General features: G+C 42.6%; 1 protein-coding gene across 1 annotated transcript in view; it reads left to right on the top strand.

Annotated features, from left to right (window-relative positions):
- The first annotated feature begins 1,429 nt into the window (after window positions 1–1,429).
- Nurf-38 (Inorganic pyrophosphatase Nurf-38) overlaps window positions 1,430–18,605 on the top strand; it is a 120,865-nt gene continuing 103,689 nt past the window's right edge. The window contains exon 1 of the mRNA XM_080283960.1: window positions 1,430–1,607. Coding sequence (XP_080140086.1) covers window positions 1,547–1,607 — 61 coding nt within the window. The 5' untranslated portion in view covers window positions 1,430–1,546. The remainder of the gene's footprint in view (window positions 1,608–18,605) is intronic.

Raw genomic sequence — 18,605 nt, 5'->3', positions numbered from 1 at the left:
CCTACGTCACCAGTTGCTGCCGGCCTCCTGGAGGAAGAGATGCCGCAGGCAGCCCCTGACGGCCTCTCAACAAAGGCGAAGCCGCAGCCCCCAGTCACTGAGGGATGCTCCCAGCAGAGACCTCCCCAGACCAGACGGCGAGCCGTCCTCAACCAAGGGCAGGCGCAAGGCAGCGCTCCTACTCGCCCTGTTTGGCCCCAGTCCCGAGGGCTGACACACTCACCGAGGCCCCTCCAGGGAAAGGCCTCCCTCTACGCCGCCCCGCAGCCCATATCTGACGATCCGGCCTACGACCGTGGTCCCGCTCCCCTTCAGAAAGCTCACACCTGACGGGACCCCTCCCACACCTGGGCGACACCTGCAGCTACCCTGTCATCTTTAGTCACAACTCTTGTCCTTGTATCAACTATAGTGTGTATAATCTGCCACATTGTATTGTGCCCAGGTACCGTATGATTTTACGGTAATAGACGTGTATGATTGGTTAGCCAAGCCTGTGTTTTTGAGCCCTGTTCCTCTGGTTGCATGCTCTAGACCCGGTCTTGAAAAGAACCCAAATCAGTTCCTCGTAGCCTACTCAGGGAGAAAGAAGTTGAACTCCGAGTACGTAGCATAACAGAAATGAATTGTAATATTGTTGTTAAATGTACAGAGCGCTAATACAACAAAAGAAAGTGGTGGGTAGCAGACCACGGCTTGTCGCTCAGTGTAAAGCCAGAAGGAAGAATGAAGGTGAAGGAAGTAGTAGGCAGCACTACATCAAGTGAGTGGATGATGGCTGCCAATATACAACAAAAGGAAGTGGTGGGATTTGCCACACACCCTCAGCAAACTATAGTTATACAGTCAGTGGTTACAAACTTGTGCATTCAGTAAAAAAAAAAAAAAAAAAAGTCACACACCCTTTCAACAAATAAATCTAATAACACAGTAGATGGTTCAACCGGGCATTGTAATGGTTAAGTACCATCTAGCGGTTTCTGCCTGCTTTTATCTGTATGTCCATATATATTGTGAGCAATTGAAATTATTACTGTATAAAATATTTTCATTATTTTGTTGTAACTGAAAATGCCAGATATGAACTTGTCATACAGCATGTGAGTATAGAAGTTGAAATTCGCAAGTCAGTTATGAAATTACCTACCGTATCGGGACTGTAATTCACGAACAATCTTAAGGTGAATCGCTGTCATAACTAAATAGTAACTTAGAGTATATGCTTTCGTAGGAAGGACAGTAGAAGAGTGTAGAATCCTCCTTTGTCTGACGCTCTTTTGCAAACAGACCTTGTTTGAGACGGAAATGACCGTAAGTTTGTTCATAAATCCGGTGCCAGATAAGAGCACTGTTAAGGCCTTTAAATCTGGCGGTGGACGGAGCGATAAGAGCGCCTGGGCCAGCAATAGATGGCGCTTGCATCATGACACACGTGCGAACACTCCTCACTCGCTCTCTGCTGCTGGTCAGCGCTCGATCACCGCTCAAGATTTCGTCTCCAAAGCGGTTGAGAGGTTCTTCATACATTCCAGAGGTGACCAGAGGCATGGCTTACACCGTCTGTGAGAAGGGATGCACCAACACTTCAGACTACAGGGTCTACATCAGTGAGTATCCCATTATGTATTATTTCCTAGACCGGCGAAATTAGGCATCTTATCCATTATGCCAACATATTCGTGTTTTGTGTTTTATCTCGGTATGCTTATGATCTGCATGCAGTCCTAAATTTTATTTGCGGTATTTATGTGTGTGGAGTTGAACTTCCACTAAATAATTAAGCTGTGGTGTGTGAAAATATTGATGGAGTGGCAACAGGTCACCCGGTTTGACAGACAATTGTGAAACGGCGCTAATTGATGTAAATTGACGTTATGTACACAGAATGTATAGTTAGTATACCCCTAGTTTGTTGTGAAATAAGTTTTCTGACAATACTAATGTTGTACATGTTATAGCCAGGCATATGGGAAATCGAACAGAGATTTATTGACGTATTCAGCTCGATGATAATTACGAAGTAAATGGGAGGGTATTGGATATTGACCTCTGTAATTGCGCCCATTAAGTGGTAGGACGCACACAGACATTAATTTTAATACATTGGTTAATAAATTCAAAGACTAACTTCATATGCGGAAACGGCCTGCGGTGAAAGTATTACTACCTGTATTAGTCTAGTTAAGTATGCCACATTGATACTTTTAAATACCATGCAACCATTGTAAACAAATTGTGATTGTGGGGGTACCATTGCAAGGACTTCACTTCCCCAGACCTCAGTATAGGGTACATATTGATTTTATATTTATTTACTTTTTTAAGTAATTTGCCTCTAAGTTGCAGGGACTTTTGGAGCATACCTGTAGTTTAAGCTTGGATTACTTATATGTTGGATGTGATTGATTGGTGGTGTTGATGCAGCATCATGATGATGTAACTTCTGTTGGGTGTGTGCGTTTACGGTATATATTTATTTGTTTGTTTATATTTTGTTTTACATACTATTCATGGATGTAAGAATGTTTTTGTACCTATACAGCAGGACATGTTGTTGTTGTTTTTCCTATTGCAGCTTTTCTACTTTTTGTGCAACACCTGCTTCCTCCTGTCTTCCTTTATTTCTCTTGTTTCATCACTTAATCATCAATACCACCTCTCTATCCCCAGTACGCTATAGTATGGAGCAGTAGTCTCATTTGGTTAACTGCATTCTTGAAATGTGTTGAGATGATGTTGAACTGTTATGAGCAAGGTGACATTATCATGATATAGTAGTGTACAGCAGCGATTCTTGTACCATGGGTCACAATGGAAATTACGGTCAAGGTGCAGTTTTTAATGCACTGTCATTTCTTTAATTGGGTCTGCATGGTTTGCCAGACAGCACTGCAGCAGTGTGTGAGAAGCAGTTGAAAAAATACAAAACAATGAAATACTGTACCATGGGTTTTCAATAGTTTCTCAGTAGAGGGTACTTTCTTGGTCACACATTATGGAAAAAATCATCCTGTCCTGGAGAAGTTGTGAAAGTCTTCTATCTTTGTGTGGTAGGGTCTCTACCAGTACCATAGACTGCAGCCAGAGCCTGTACTGTTGCCTGCATATCACAATACTTGAGATTAAATAATTATCCCACTCTTTAATTTATATACATGCAGCGTTCATATTACAGCAGTGCCCCATAAGTACTGTAACCTTTATTTGGTGTTGAATTTTGTTTCTAGGTCCACATTATTGTACATATGACTTGCTTGTTAGTTACATGTTACCTACAGTGCTGATATGTCAGTTTCCCAGTGTACAAACCACATATAAGAAAAGTGTGCAGTGTTTTGAAGCATCCCCAACTTATAATGAGGACTACCTCAAAATGAGATCTAGGATGAGATGAAAAGTGGAGTAAAGAAGTACTGGTATATGTGAGAGGGGGGTGTAAGTTGAGGGGAGGGCAGCAAAATGGCAGGGGACAAGGTGACGTAGGGAGTTTCTTCGTTGCTTCCTCTTATGGGACTAAGGCGTCTGGCTGTGAATAGATAGGCAGTAATGTTTTACTTGTAGTTATTAACAGAGATTAAGTAATAATAGGGTCACAAGTTTGCTCAGATTATTTAAACTGTATTGGGTTGCAGAGAAGCAACTAACTTGCCAGCAGTATTAGAGAGCTGGTTTGTAGAACATAGGAAGCAGTGCAGATCAGTGTTGCAGAACTGTGCAGCACAGTGCAGTAATTTACTGACACATCCATAAATGAATAAGGCAGTGTTCATAGTTGTTGTATTGCCCTGTTGAAAATAAAATAAATTGTATGTACCCAGCTTGTGAAGGATCTGTAAAAGTAATCATGTTATAATGCATCACCAAGGAAAATGCTGATGAGGCTTTAATAGTGATAATGAAAATATAGTACAGTAGAAATGAACTTTTAAATAAGCAAAAATACATAGGCCCTTGCAGTTGTTTCTAATGACACACACACACACATACACACACGCATATTATTCATTTTTCATTCATTCATTGCCAGACGCCATGTATCCCAGACAGGGTGGCCAAGGGCTTAGAGTTAATTGTTTTACAGGGAGGGGCACTAATCCTCCACCAACCCCACTTGACGTAGGGATGCCAACAGCATCTGGTGTTCCCAGGCGGTCACCCATCCAAGTACTAACCAGACCCAACGTTGCACACACAGATACACACACGCATATTATACTTTTCAAAATTTACAGGATTTGAAATGAGAATGGCATGAAAATTACAGTATGAGATAATATTGGAAACAAAAGGTTAATTGAGATGCAGAAGAATGGGAAAGATTTGAGAATGATTTTGAACTGAAAGAATTTAGAGAAACAGAGAAAGATGGCCACAGGAAAGGGCAAGGGTTATGCCAAGGAATGCTTGGGAGTGAGAGGCTTTAGATGAATTGGTTACTACAGAGGTCAAAAGATAGGACAGGAGAGAATAATAAAGATAGGACAGGAGAGAATAATGACTGGACCTATTGAGTGGAAAAAAGGTAGGGTAAATACTGATTATTTAGGTGAAAATTAGGAGGATTGTTTGGAACAGACTGGACTGGAGAGGGTATTGTCAGGTGAAATGACTGAGGAGGAATTGGTAAGCCTAGGGCCCAAGGCCATGATTAGGTGGAAGGAAGATAGACTGGAAGTATTGGCTAGGAGATGGAAGAGTAAAGAATTCACAGAGGATGATGAATGATGTGTGAAAGAGAGGATTAGGTAGATTGTGAGAGAAAAAGGCAAAGCTGAAAGATACCTGAGCAGTGCCCCTCATCAGGGTGCAAAACCAAAAGGGGACTGATTGGGTTCAGGTGGTGCTGCTGTGAGGTAAAAGTTTTAGGATTGGGGATCGGTAGGTGTGAGTGAGTTCTTGATTGTCCACCAGAGCGGAAGGAGTTGATCTGTGTACAGTACTGTACAGTACCTTTGGAAAGGTTCGGCACCAACCCCGTGGAACTTGCGAGGTGGAAACCCCTTGAGGGTTGCTCATTCCCTTTTCCTACAGTGATCTACCCTAAACTGACCTCCCAGTTGTTCTTACCCCCTGCTTTAGGTTTTCCCCTAAGTAGGGTCCCAGTTACTTCCTGACTTCAGGTTACCCTGAGTTAAGGGTGCCCACTACTGGTCTGAAGTGGAGTTGCACCAGCAGGTTTACTGTTGAAGGAAGGATTAGGAAAGTGAGACAAAGAATTTGTCCAGTTTGAGATAGGATGATGTGTATGGCAGAAAGGATTGTGGAAACATTGCTGGAAAGAAGAGAGAGGAAGAGTTTATTTAGAGAGAGAAAAATGGGCCAGGAGAAGCTGACAGAGGATATGTCTGGAAATGAAAAAACAAAGGATTGTAGTATGAGAGGGTTTTAGAAGTGGTAGGGAGACAAGACTGGAAACTAAGGGAGACTGTGAAGAAACTAAGGATGTCATTGTATGAGAAGACTTGGAAAAAGATTGGAATAGACTGAGGAAGCTTTTATACACACACACACACACACACATATATATATATATACACTATGTATATATATATATATATATATATATATATATATATATATATATATCTATCTATCTATAGCCCGACGCCCTAATCCCGCAAAGGGTGGCCGCAGACAAAACGCCTCCAAGTCGCTCTGTCACCCACCATCCGACTACCCTCCCCCCAACTCACCCCCCCCTCCCTCATATATCTCTCAACTCCATCCCTCCACCTCATCCTCGGTCTACCTCTCCCTCCCCCCACCTCACCCACATACTCCCTCTTAGTCAGTCTTTCATTCTCCATTCTCTCCACATGTCCAAACCACCTCAGTGTATTTCTCCTAATCTTCTCAACCACATCCACCCCACAGCGTTCCTTCACTTCTTCATTCATCAACCTGTCCCTCCACGTCACTCCACATGCTCCTCTCGAGTAACTCATTTCCACTGCTCTCACTCTTGACTTGTTCCCCTCTTGCAAGGTCCATGCCTCGCTTCCATACGTCAGGGTAGGGATCACAATACTATCATGCAGTGACTTCTTAACTTCCATACTCACCTCCCTATTTCTCATCACTGCTTTCAGTGTACCAACAACCTTCCTTCCCTGCTGTACCCTTTCACGCACTTCATCCCCCAAAGTTCCATCCTTACTCATCACACTACCCAAGTACTTGAATGCACTCACATTCTCCATATCCTCACCATCCAACCTCACTGTACACTCTGTGACTTCATTCCTCTCAAACACCATAACTTTACTTTTGTTTACATTAACTTTCAGATTCCTCCTACACACTGTCCCAAATTCATTCACCAAACCATACAACTCCCATTCATCTTCACTCAACAGCACTGTATCATCAGCAAACAGCAACACCAGAAGCTTCCAAATCTCACCCTTATTCATTAGAGCCACCCCCACATCCACTGCCCTACCCTGCACCTCCTTTACAACCCCATCCATGTATATATTAAACTGCCATGGAGACATCACACAACCCTGTTTCAGTCCCACTGTGAGATCAAAGAACTCACTCAGCTCACCATCCATTCGCACCGTAGCCCTAGCTCCCTCGTACATACTCTTCACAGCACTCAACAATTTCCCCTCCACTCCATATATTCTTAATACCTTCCACATACCTTGCCTATCTATTCTGTCATAAACTTTCTCCAAGTCCATGAAGGCAGCATACACTTTCCTTCCCTTCTCTAGATACTTCTCCACTGAACATCTTAGAACAAATATCTGATCTACACACCCTTTTCCCTTCCTAAAGCCCCCTTGTTCTTCTCCAACTAGCTCCTCTGTCATATGCCTAACCCTATCAATGAGTATTCTACCATATATTTTACCAGTCACACTAAGTAGGCAAATACTCCTATGGTTACCACATACTTCTCTCTCTCCTTTTCCTTTGTATAATGGAACAATTATACCTGATTTCCAGTCCTCTGGAACCCTTCCCTCTTCCCAAGCCAATCTACACAACTTCCATATCCACTCCACAACAATCTCACCCCCATACCTAAGCATTTCACCACACACTCCATCAATTCCTGGGGCCTTTCCCAACTTAATATTCTTCATCGCTTCCACCACTTCCGCCCTACTGATCTCTTCCTCCCTCCTCTCATCTCTTCTTCTCCCAGCCATTCCCCAACCACTTATACTCGCACTGTTCTCACTCTCCACATATATATACTGTATATATATTTGTAAAATCTTCCTCGGTCTATTCCAATCTTTCCGAAGAGTCTTCTTGCACTGCGCAGTTGACCTTCGTACTGTGTGGTGAGGTGAGAATCTGTCCCTTCTCCCCTTTAGGCTGAGATGTGAATGAATGTGTGGGTGGATGAGTAAATTGGGAGTGTGTCGTCCTGTCGCGGCTACCTCCCTTTCATTGGGGGAAGAAACCTATATATATATATACCCGGTATATATATATATATATATATATATATATATATATATATATATATATATATATACCCGGTATATATATATATATATATATATATATATATATATACCTGGTATATATATATATATATAAAAGCAGATAAAACAAAAGTGATGATATCTAGGGTTGGTGGTGGTACAGTCAAAGAAGAGGGAGAGTGACCATGTGCAGTTTGCCACAAGGGCATGGGAAGTAATTCCATCTTGTGTAGTGTTTGTGATAAATGGGTGCACAAGAGATGTAGTGGTATTAGATTGTAGACTGCGAGATAATGCTGATTTTATGTGTGCAGCTTGTTGGGGAGAGCAGGTGGAGATTGTCAGGCGTGAAAGGATTGAACTTCCTGGTGAGTCTCTTGAGTGTGTGGATGAGTTTTGTTATTTAGGAGACATGTTATGTGCTGGAGGTGGGGCTGGAGCTAGCTCTGTGGCTAGGGTGAGAAGTGGTTGGGAGAAGTTCAGGGAGCTGTTGCCTTTCCTGTCACTGAGAGGACTCTCCCAACATGCTAATGGGTCTTTGTATGCAGCATATGTTAGGAATGTGATGCTGTATGGTAGTGAGACCTGGGCAGCAAAGGAGGAGGATATTCACCGGCTCAGGTGTACAGAAATGACAATGATTAGGTGGATGTGTAGTGCTTCCCTGTGTTCAAGGTCCTGGGGGACTGGGTTTACGATGGAAGAGTTGAGAGGTAGGATGGGACTGGAGTGTATTGGTGTTGTGATGATGAGAGGTAGATTGAGATGGTTTGGAAGTGTGGAGAGGATGGGGGATGATAATTGGGTACAGAAGGTGAGAAGTGTTAATATTGGGGGTGGGGTTGTGAGGGGTAGACCGAGAAAGACATGGGATGAGATCATTAAGTGTGACCTCAGGGTTAAGGGACAACAGGGAGACTGCAATGGATCGTGCAGTGTGGAAAGCCGCCATTAGGTGACCAAGGCTGACACATGCAAGCATGTTGGAGCCTTTAAAAATGAAACGAAATGAAACAAATCTGTTATTGCAGCATTAGACTGCATAAGTTGATATCTTGGGAACTAACTTATGTTTGGCTGGATGGTAGATCTGAGATGCCTGTGATTAGAGGACCAGACAATGATAAGGTCAGATAAGAGATGTGCAGTGATAACTGAAATCAGTACTTTGAGATGTTAAACTAATGAAATAAGGATTATTCTTTGTGATTGAAGCTTTTAACATCTGTATTTTAGTTTGGTTGTGGCTATTTCATATTTAGACATTAGCAAATTATGAGAAACAGTTTATGTATCATTAGTACTGTGAATGTTTTACAGTACTGTACTTTTTTATTATTATTATTATTATTATTACCTTCGGCAGTGAAGTTTGATGTAGGTTATGTGTTCACCCTTGTACCCTATGTTGTTTGTCTGTAGCTATCTCAGAAGGTTGTTATTGGATTTCAGTGAACTGTGGTGGATCGATGGGCAGTGAATCAAGCAGTAGTTGATTAGATATTGAGGTGGATTTAGATTGGGTCAGTAATAAATCATAAATTTTATTGGCATCAGTGGATGTACCGGTATGTGCTCTCCGAGGTTGTGTAACAAGGCAGAGTAAGAGGGTAGAATTAATTGACCATGTGAGGCCATAAAAGTATTCATCTGGTAGGAGAGAGGAGTTATAGCATTAAATCTTAAATTTAATTAATGCTGGTGGAGGTATGTGCTCTTTAAATGATTTCTGGTATTTTATGTGTTTCATAGTACTGTATACAGATGGGGTAACTGGGCACTTAGTGGGGGAACTGGGCACCAACTAAGTTATTTGCAAACTTTCCTTTATAAAACCTATAAATCTTTAATTTTCTAAACATTTCTGGTGCTAATTGTATAGCTAAGTCCCCCAGCAATAACATACCTCAAAATCAACAGTTAGAAACTGGAAAAAGTAGTCCACTGATCCTTGCATGCATAAGAGTGACGTTTTTGAGATTTCACAGAATCCCCAACATTGGAAATGCTAAGGGTAAGTTACCTATGTTAGAAGTTAGCCAGAGAACTCTACTTATGCTAATTTATTAGACATTATTGAAGGTCGGATGGGAACTAGTTAACAAGCTTCTGTAGTTAAGTTTTACCGGGTAATGGCAAGGGTAACTCAGGTGGGGTAACTGGGCACTTTGGGGAGGGCAGCTGGTCACATTAACTAATTATCGTTATTTAGTTTCTAAATATGTCTCAGAGACTCCTTGTTATCTATTTCTTTATTGCTAAATTTCGGGGATGCACCAGGCTCTGAATCTGTTAGCTAGTTTGCCCTCAGAACTGCAGTAATGATGCGGAACTACAAAATCCTGAGTAGCAGGAGTACACCTGTTTTTCCTGCTTAAGTTTATGTTATATATAAGTTTATGTTACATATTTGCCTGCCTAAGTTTATATTATTTAGTTGCAGTCAACAGTAATAAGCACCTTCATACAGTAATATAAAGGTCTGGGTGCCCGGTTGCCCCATCACATAGGGTAAACAGGCTCCCACCGTGTTTTATTTCTAAACAAGTTGTATTTGTATCCTTAAGTATGTGTCTGGTTCCAAAAGGTAGCCCTGAATGAGTTATTTAAAAACATTTTTCACTTCTTCCAAATTCCTGCACATCTCTATAATATTGATAAGAATGAAGTAAAAATGATGCCCAGTTACCCCATCATACAGTACATTGTTAAATGTCCATTGGGCTGCAAGTTTAGTATCTGGTGTAGCAGATTGATTAACCCTAAAGTTTTGGTGATTGTTCATTGTCGGTTATACAGCAGTGTATTTATATGTGGCTTATTTCATAATAGAAAGGGGTGTTAAGTTTTAATTGCAGTTGTGTATAGCACTGTGGGCAAGTATGGATTCAGTGTGAAGAGATATGTGAGGGAATGGGGTGAGTTGGAGAGAGTGCAGCGTGTTGACAGAAGACAGAGTGACAGCTGATTCGTTTCTGGCCATCCTTTTTGGGATTAAAGCGTCCTGCTATAAGTAGATAGATAGATAGACTATTTCACTCAAATCCTGTACATGGGATAAAGAGAATGAAGAATCAAGCACTGCACTGTACTGTACAGGAAAAAAAAACAAAAGTAAGGGAAGTAAACAAGTGTCCAGTGATAAAGACCACCCATCCATTCCCCCACAGCTCAAGCCTTAAAAATTCTTGGTTTTTCCCTCACATTCCTAATGGTGAACACACAATTGTGTACTTCATATGCCTGTTGCATAGAAACTGCTCTGTTTACTCATAAGAAATGGGATGCAACTCTTGTGATGTGTGCATGCTTTATCAATCCATTTTTGCCATCTTATTGTTCTTTTCAGTCCATATTCTGTTGGTTGTAATTCTGGAAGGAGTAGGTACAAATAAATTGCCTCCATATCATTATGTTCTTCATCATGCTGCCCTTTCTCCAACTCAGAACCCTCATAGTCATATACCTATCCACCCCATCTTTCCATAATTTCCACGTTCACCCCCTACACCTCATTTGTATGCACACGCTTCTGGTTCTTTTTGCAGTTCTTTTGCTTCCTGAAATTCCTTACCTTGCATATTTACTTACCATATTCATCCACCAGATTCTTAGCCAACCAGTCTGCCAAATAGGTGTAAAAATAGCGTTGTACTGCTCTTTATAATTGATACATGTTATGCTGAATTATATGGGAGTTCAATAATGTCTAATCTGGCAGTGTGGACAAAGTGGAAAGTAAGAGACTAACTAGAAGAGTGTATGTGGGTGAAGTGTAGTAGGGGAGAGGGAGAGCAAGATGGATGATATGGAGGGATGAGGTGAAGTAAATGATAGAGGGGTTGTATGTTGGAGAGAGGGCAGCGCGATGGTGGAGGATGGGCTGACATGGAGGGAATTCGTTTGTTGCCACCCCTTCTGGGAGTAAGACATTTGGTTATAGTTAGAAAAAATTCCATTCTCTTGGTAACGAAGCTGGCAGAGGGAGTGTGGAGTCCTGTCAATAAATCAATTCAGCAAGCCTTTGGCATAAGTCACCATGTCTGAGTTTTTTTTTTTTTTTTTTTTTTTTTTTTTTTTTAAATTAAAATGCGGGAAAAAATTGCCAATTAGAATTCCATTTTGACATGTACATCTGATTTGCCAGTTCCTCGATACATGCAAGCACATTGGAGCCTTTATAAATGACATGATATGGCTTCATTTGACGTGCATATTGATATGTTTCTGTCTGTTTGTCTATCTCTGTCTACTTCTATCCATATCAGCCTATCATCCATCTATATCTGTGTACTTATGCATTTATGTGTGTGTGTGTGTGTGTGTGTGTGTGTGTGTGTAAATAATATAGTGATCAGGATGTGCAGGTAAAAGGTCAGGACTGAAACAGCACACATTTCAATAAACAACAGTAGTTCTTATTCCTGTTTATTACAGCAAAATCTGTCTTGCATCTTCTGCACAAGTGATTCAAAAACTTTACAGCCTTCCAGCTGCACTTCAGCTACATGCAGCTCAGCATACAAGGTTCTTTCATCTAGAAATGTATGGTCAAATGCTGAACAAAAGGCTGAATTTGAATGTTTTTTTATTTGCACTAAAATGAAATGACAGGAATAGAAATTTATAATACAGAATTTTTATAAATAAAGTAGTTTTGGTGAAAGATGTAGAAATTCATGTGCAGTCTGTTGTAGCATGTCAAGTAGTCAGACAACTTACTGTGTATTGTATATTTATGCACATGCCAAACCCTTGTGACACACCAAATTATGGATCCTAGACCAGCATCCAGAGGTGTGCATAATTTGCTTTTAGCCAACTGCCACCCAACAGTTGTATAGGCTGCTGAAGCTTGCTCCCTCCACTTCACCCCTCACCAGTAGGTTGGGACCAGCGTAGAGATATCCGTAATCCCAAGGACCTTTTATGGTGCTTAGGAAAGGGTGGGTACCTGGTTTGGGTCCACGATGGCTTGGTGTCCCTGACACTCTTAACCCGAGACGTCCTGTCGACGTATGGGTACGTTGCAACATTTTGCATTTGCCAGTCCTGTCGACGTACTGGTACGTTTTGCAATTGCAAGGTTCCTAATTTGCACAATTTTCAATTTTCGCACGTGATTTTTCCTACGTATACATGGGACACCTTCCTCTATTCCTCTACAAGATGCCAAGCAGGGACAATGCCTTACACCTCATAACCTCCCCCCCCCTCCGCACGCCATTCTCTCGGCAATTCACCTGTTACCAGTGACCTGGCCAATAAAGACATTCAGGGCCAGAGTGATTCCCCAATCGATGACAACGTAGAGGACAAAGTTTACATAGCATTAGAGGAAGAAACAGTCAGAAATGATGATCAGGTAATGTGGCAAAAGAAGGTCAGGAATGGTGATGAGTTAGTGAGTGAAACAATACTTATAATGCCTATATTACTGTTTGAAAACCAATATACTCTCATACTACATATAAATTCTTATCAAATAAATAAATAAATACCGTTTAGGAGTGGTGTGGAATAATTATCCTCCCATAGAACTCGTTTTCTTTGTGGCCAGCCGGATAGAAAACCCTGAAGGTAAGGAGGTACTCCTTCCTGTATAGAGTATTTTAAACCTCAGGTGAGCGATTTCGCTATGAATTATCGATGTTTCTCACCAAAAGTAAAAAAAAAAAAATTCCAAAAATGGTCGAGACGGGGGGGTGTCGCAGGTGCGAAAGTGGTCGAGATTTTTTTTTTTTTTTTATGCGAGGAAGAAGGAACCAAAGGCCATGAGCCGCAGTAACAGTTCCCTCCAAGAGAAAAACAAAATACAATATAGAGCCAAATTCAAGATCCAATTATTTTGAGATGCCTGGACACACTGCGTTTGAAAGACTGGAGATCATAGGCAGCAGGAAATACAGACAGAGGGAGACAGTTCCAGAGCTGACCTGTTGCATAAATGAAAGACTGGGAGTAACGGTTAACTCTTGCATTAGAGAGTTGGACAGAAAAAGGATGAGAGTTTGCTGCCAGACGGGTGATACGCGCCCGTCGTAGAGGTGGAGGAATGCAAGCAGACAGTTCAGAGGAGCAGTGATCATTAAAGTAGCGATAGAAAAGAGATAAAGATGCAACAGTGCGGCGAAGAGACAGAGGTTGAAGGGAGTCAGTAAGAGGAGGAGAGTTAATGAGACGAAAAGCCTTTGACTCCACCCTATTGAGAAGAGCTGTATGTGGGGAGCCTCCCCACACATGAGAGTTGTACTCCACACAGGGGCGGATAAAAACCTGTATAGAGTCAACAATTGTGCAGGGGTAAAGAAAGAGCGCAGTTGGCTTAGCACAGCCAATCTCTTGGAAGCAGATTTTACAAGAGATGTAATATGATCTTTCCAAGATAAGTCCCGAGTAAATGAAACCCCAAGCATGTTCAAGGATGATGCAGGATTAAGCTGAATATTATTAAACATTAGTGGGTATACCTGTGGAAGATTTTGTCGGGTTGATAGGTGTAAGAACTGAGTCTTAGATGCATTAAAGACAACCATATTATTTTTACCCCAGTCAGAGATACGAGCCAAATCAGACATTAGGTGTGCCACAGCCTCATCCCTTGCTTGTTGAAGTAACTGTTGAGATGGGCGCTGCGGGAACCGAATGGAAAGGTGAAGGGTGGAGTCGTCATCGTATGAGTGGATAGGGTTAGATGTACAGCTTAGAAGATCATTGATGAATAAAAGGAAGAGAGTTGGTGATAGGACAGAGCCCTGAGGAACACCACTGTTGATAGATCTAGGAGAAGAACGATGGCCGTCTACAACAGCGGCTATAGAACGACCAGAAAGGAAGCTAGCGATGAAGGCACAGATAGAAGGATAGAAACCGTAGGAGGGCAGTTTGGAAATTAAAGATTTATGCCAGACTCAATCGAAAGCCTTTGAGATGTCAAGTGCAATGGCAAAGCTTTCGCCAAAGTCCCGAAAGGAGGATGACCAGGAGTCTGAAAGGTAGGTGAGAAGATCGCCAGTGGAGCGTCCCTGACGGAACCCATACTGACGATCGGAAAGAAGGTTGTGATAGGAAAGATGCCTTAAAATTTTTCTATTAAGAATTGACTCGAAAACTTTTGAAATACAGGACGTTAAAGCAATTGGACGATAGTTGGAGGGTTGGGAGTGGTCACCCTTCTTTGGGACTGGCTGAATGAGAGCAAACTTCCAGCAAGAAGGAAAGGTACAAGTTGACAGACAAAGGCGAAAGAGTTTGCTTAGGCAGGGTGTAAGCACAGAAGCACAGTTCTTGAGAACAACAGGAGGGACCCCATCAGGCCCATATGCCTTGTTAGTACTGAGGCCAGTGATGGCAGAAAATACATCAACTGAAGATATTTTAATGTCAGCCATGAGGAAGTCAGAGAGGGGAAGTGATGGAGGAACAGCACCGGAATCGTCTAAGGTAGAATTGGAGGAGAAAGTCTGTGCGAAGAGATCTGCTTTATCAGTAGAAGAAATAGCTACAGAACCATCAGAGTAGAAAAGAGGAGGGAAGGATGATGAGGTAAAGTTGTTAGAAAGATTTTTGGCAAGATGCCAGAAGGAGCGGGAAGAATTCGAGTCGGAGAGTTGAGAGCATTTAGTATGGATGAAATTATTTTTAGTAGAGCGAAGAACAGACTTAGCACGATTCCGGGCAGAAACGTAAAGATGATGTGATTCAGGGGTGGGTTGGCTCCGGTACCTTTTGTAGGCCCTCTCCTTGTTGCGGACAGCATTAGAACAAGCGTGATTAAACCAAGGCTTTCTTGCATTAGTCAAAGGATATGAGAAAGGAATGTATGCTTCCATGCCCGAGAGAATAACCTCCGTAATGCGCAAGGCACACTCAGATGGCTCCCGGCCACGGAAGCAATAATCATTCCAGGGAAAATCAAAGAAGTACTGCCTGAGGGCCTCCCAGTCCGTGGCTCCAAAATGCCACAGACGACGTTTCACTGGAGGGTCCACAGGCCGTACCGGAGTTAAGGTAATAAGGTTGTGATCGGAGGAGCCCAACGGAGAGAAAAGATTAACAGAGTAAGCAGAAGGATTAGTTGTGAGGAAGAGGTCAAGTATGTTGGAGCTCTCTCCAAGGCGGTCAGGGATACAGGTAGGGTGCTGTACAAGCTGCTCTAGGTCATTAAGGATAGAAAAGATGTAGGCTTGTTCACCAGGTGGATCCGTGAAAGGAGAGGAGAGCCAAAGGTGGTGGTGAACATTGAAATCTCCAAGAATGGAGATTTCAGAGAAAGGAGAAATGGATAGAATGTGTTCCATCGTAGAAGTAAGATAGTCGAAGAATTTTTGATAGTCAGTAGAATTAGGGGATAAGTAAACAGCACAGATATATTTAGTCAGAAAATGACAGGAAAGCCGAAGCCAGAGTGTGGAGAATTCAGAAGAATCAAGTTCAGGAACACGAGAGCAAGATAAGTCGTTGCGTATATATACACAACAGCCACCTTTGGCTTTGAAATGAGTATAGAGAAAGTAGGAGGATACAGAAAAGGGTTTGCTGTCAGTTGCCTCAGACAGCTGAGTCTCCGTTAGAAAAAGAAGGTGAGGTTTAGAGAGGAGGAGAGGTGGTGCTCAACAGAGCGAAAGTTAGATGAAAGGCCGCGAATGTTGCAGAAATGAAGAAGAAGAGAGTCAGACCGTGGTTCCAGGCACCTTGAGTCGTCACCGGGAGACGGGCAGATGGTGGGGGCATTTATGGTCCCCCCCCCCTGGGGACTCCGAGGCTTGATAAGACGACGCCATTTTGGTAAATTTTGAATAGGAAGTGTAGTGTGTACTGTGCATGTAGTTTGGTGAAGATAGTTAGAGAAATTTGTACTGGAGAGCATGCTGGCCTACTCTCTGTGTAACTGAGACACTGAAAAAGTTCAGCAAAGGGGGATGGTCAGGAACTAGTCCTGAGGGCTGATGAAACGGGAGCTCCAGCACTCCCTGTCATCAGCTTTCCATCCACCTCGGGAGTACTGCCCTGCTCGACTGGTGCTACAGTCTACTCCTCACAACAGGTTAAAAGGCATTATGAGTTAACTACCAATTGATGCAGTGAACAGTCCACTGACCTTGTCAGAAACTAACTTATTCAGGGTTCCCAGGCAGCAGACAGCTGCTGCTGTTGGTCACAATGCAGCAAATGGCAGTCTGCAGCCAGCATACTCAGTTTGTCACAGTTGTATGACTGTCCCACCTCATTTTCTGGCAGTAGCAATTCTGGCACTTCATTGGCCTGCCTTGTCTCCATTTACCACAGTCTTCATACTAGATATCATTCTTCCCTCCCATCCCTGGCTGCAATATGTTTATGGGCATACAACAGGTTTGACTAAAGGTTCCATGGGAGGAACACTCAGTTTTCTGACTACACACTGACCAAGGTCCACAAACTAGTTATAGTTGATACTCTAGGTCAGTCTTCGTTAGCAGACCATGGTTATGACCCAGTTGGCAGATAGTTACTTGGTTTTCAGACCTAGAATCTTGGTGGTTTCAGAGATTATTATAGTATGATTGAAGATATTATTAATGTGGAACCCCTCAGGAACTCTGCTGATTTCTTCTCTTCTCAGTGGATGGAGCCCAGTATGATACAGCTCTCATGTCTACTTCCACCCAGCTGCAGCTGACCCAGCTGATGTCTCATTTGTGTGTGTTCTGTGTCACCTGTTACAGGTCCAGAAAGGGGGTGTGGAGAGTGTGGTCACACCCTTGCTGCCCTGGCCACTTATGATCTACGTGAAGCACAGGCCTGACCGTGATGAGCACATTCATATGACCTAGATTACAGCTACATTTACTCCATTTAGGTGGAGCTGGTGCCTTTACTTAGCACTGAAAATCAGAGCACAGTCACAAAGTAATTTTTTTCCCTGACAGTGACAAGTGTGAAAGATTCAGCAAGACAACCATCAGACAGCATTGGAAACAACATACTGTATGGTAGTCTGCCTGCCATTCAGGACCTAAGATGGAGATGTCACCAGTGACAAGAATTCCCAGGAAGATAGGATGTGCACAGTACAGCTTGTAGTATTGATTTAGGCTTTACGGCCTTAACCGTCTTGTTATGGTGTTCCATCTCCAGAGCAATGGAAGCCATCCCACTCTAGCATGCTAAGTTCCTTTAGAAGTCGTTAGTCAGCCATGGGAATTGCTTCATGTCCCTTCATCTTGCCAATGGCCACTGACTTTTAACAGCATTCGCCCTCACTTTAACCCCGACATTCGGACACACTGGCCATCTACCATCAGGGGCCAGCCTCGTCTTTCCCCCAAGTGCAGGAGAGAGAGAGAGAAAATCCAGACATACAGCTTTGACTACCTACACTCAGAATCGCTGCAGCACATTTCTTCTACCACCAAAGGATTGCTGATAAAACTCGATAATCTCACTTCCACTAACCCAGTGTAGCTAGATCCTTGTGAGACCGGCAGGACCAGGAGTACTGTAATTCTTCTCCAGATCCTTCATCACAATGCAAGCCAGAATTCCCCAGGAATATTGTAACACAGGGAGCATAACTAGAATCCACACACATAGCTACTGAAATGGAATGATGCAAGCATATGTCTGAAGAAGAAGAAATGTGTGTTTGAAGTGCCAGATGTGACCTGCTTAGGATTTTCTGATGCCAGACTACAATCACTCAAGGACTATGTCAGAATCATTGTAAATAAGGAAGGATCCACCAATATTAAGGAAATAAGAGGTTTAATTTCATACTACAGGTGTGATAAGTTTGTGGCACACATCAAGTGTTATGGGCCCTTTCACAGGCTGTTAAGGAAGATTCAGCCACGGGAGTGGAGTCAGGAGCATTGTCAAGCAGTGCAGAAGTTGCACTATGCTGAACTGTGTCCTCATTCTATTGGAGTATTTGCAGTTATTTGTGGACTCATCATCTTTGCAGTGAGTCATGTTTTCTCCCAAGTTATGGAAGGGGGAAGTGTTTGTCCAGTGGCATTCAACAAGTTGTCGTCAGCAGAGAGGAATTATAGTATTCACATTCGGACAAGGAAGTGCTAGCTTTGGCGTATGGTTCCAAGAAAATTCACAGGTTATCATTTTAATGAAAGTTTAGAGACTCACACAAGCCATAAACTTCAGGCTTTCCTTGGGGAA

This window comes from Coenobita brevimanus, chromosome 99 (genome assembly GCF_032717465.1).
Source record: "Coenobita brevimanus isolate Jiangsu-jjx chromosome 99, ASM3271746v2, whole genome shotgun sequence".
NCBI classification, from domain to species: Eukaryota; Metazoa; Arthropoda; class Malacostraca; order Decapoda; family Coenobitidae; genus Coenobita; species Coenobita brevimanus.
The sequence above is the reverse complement of the archived record's forward strand: the minus strand, read 5'-3'. Positions and strand labels throughout refer to the sequence as shown.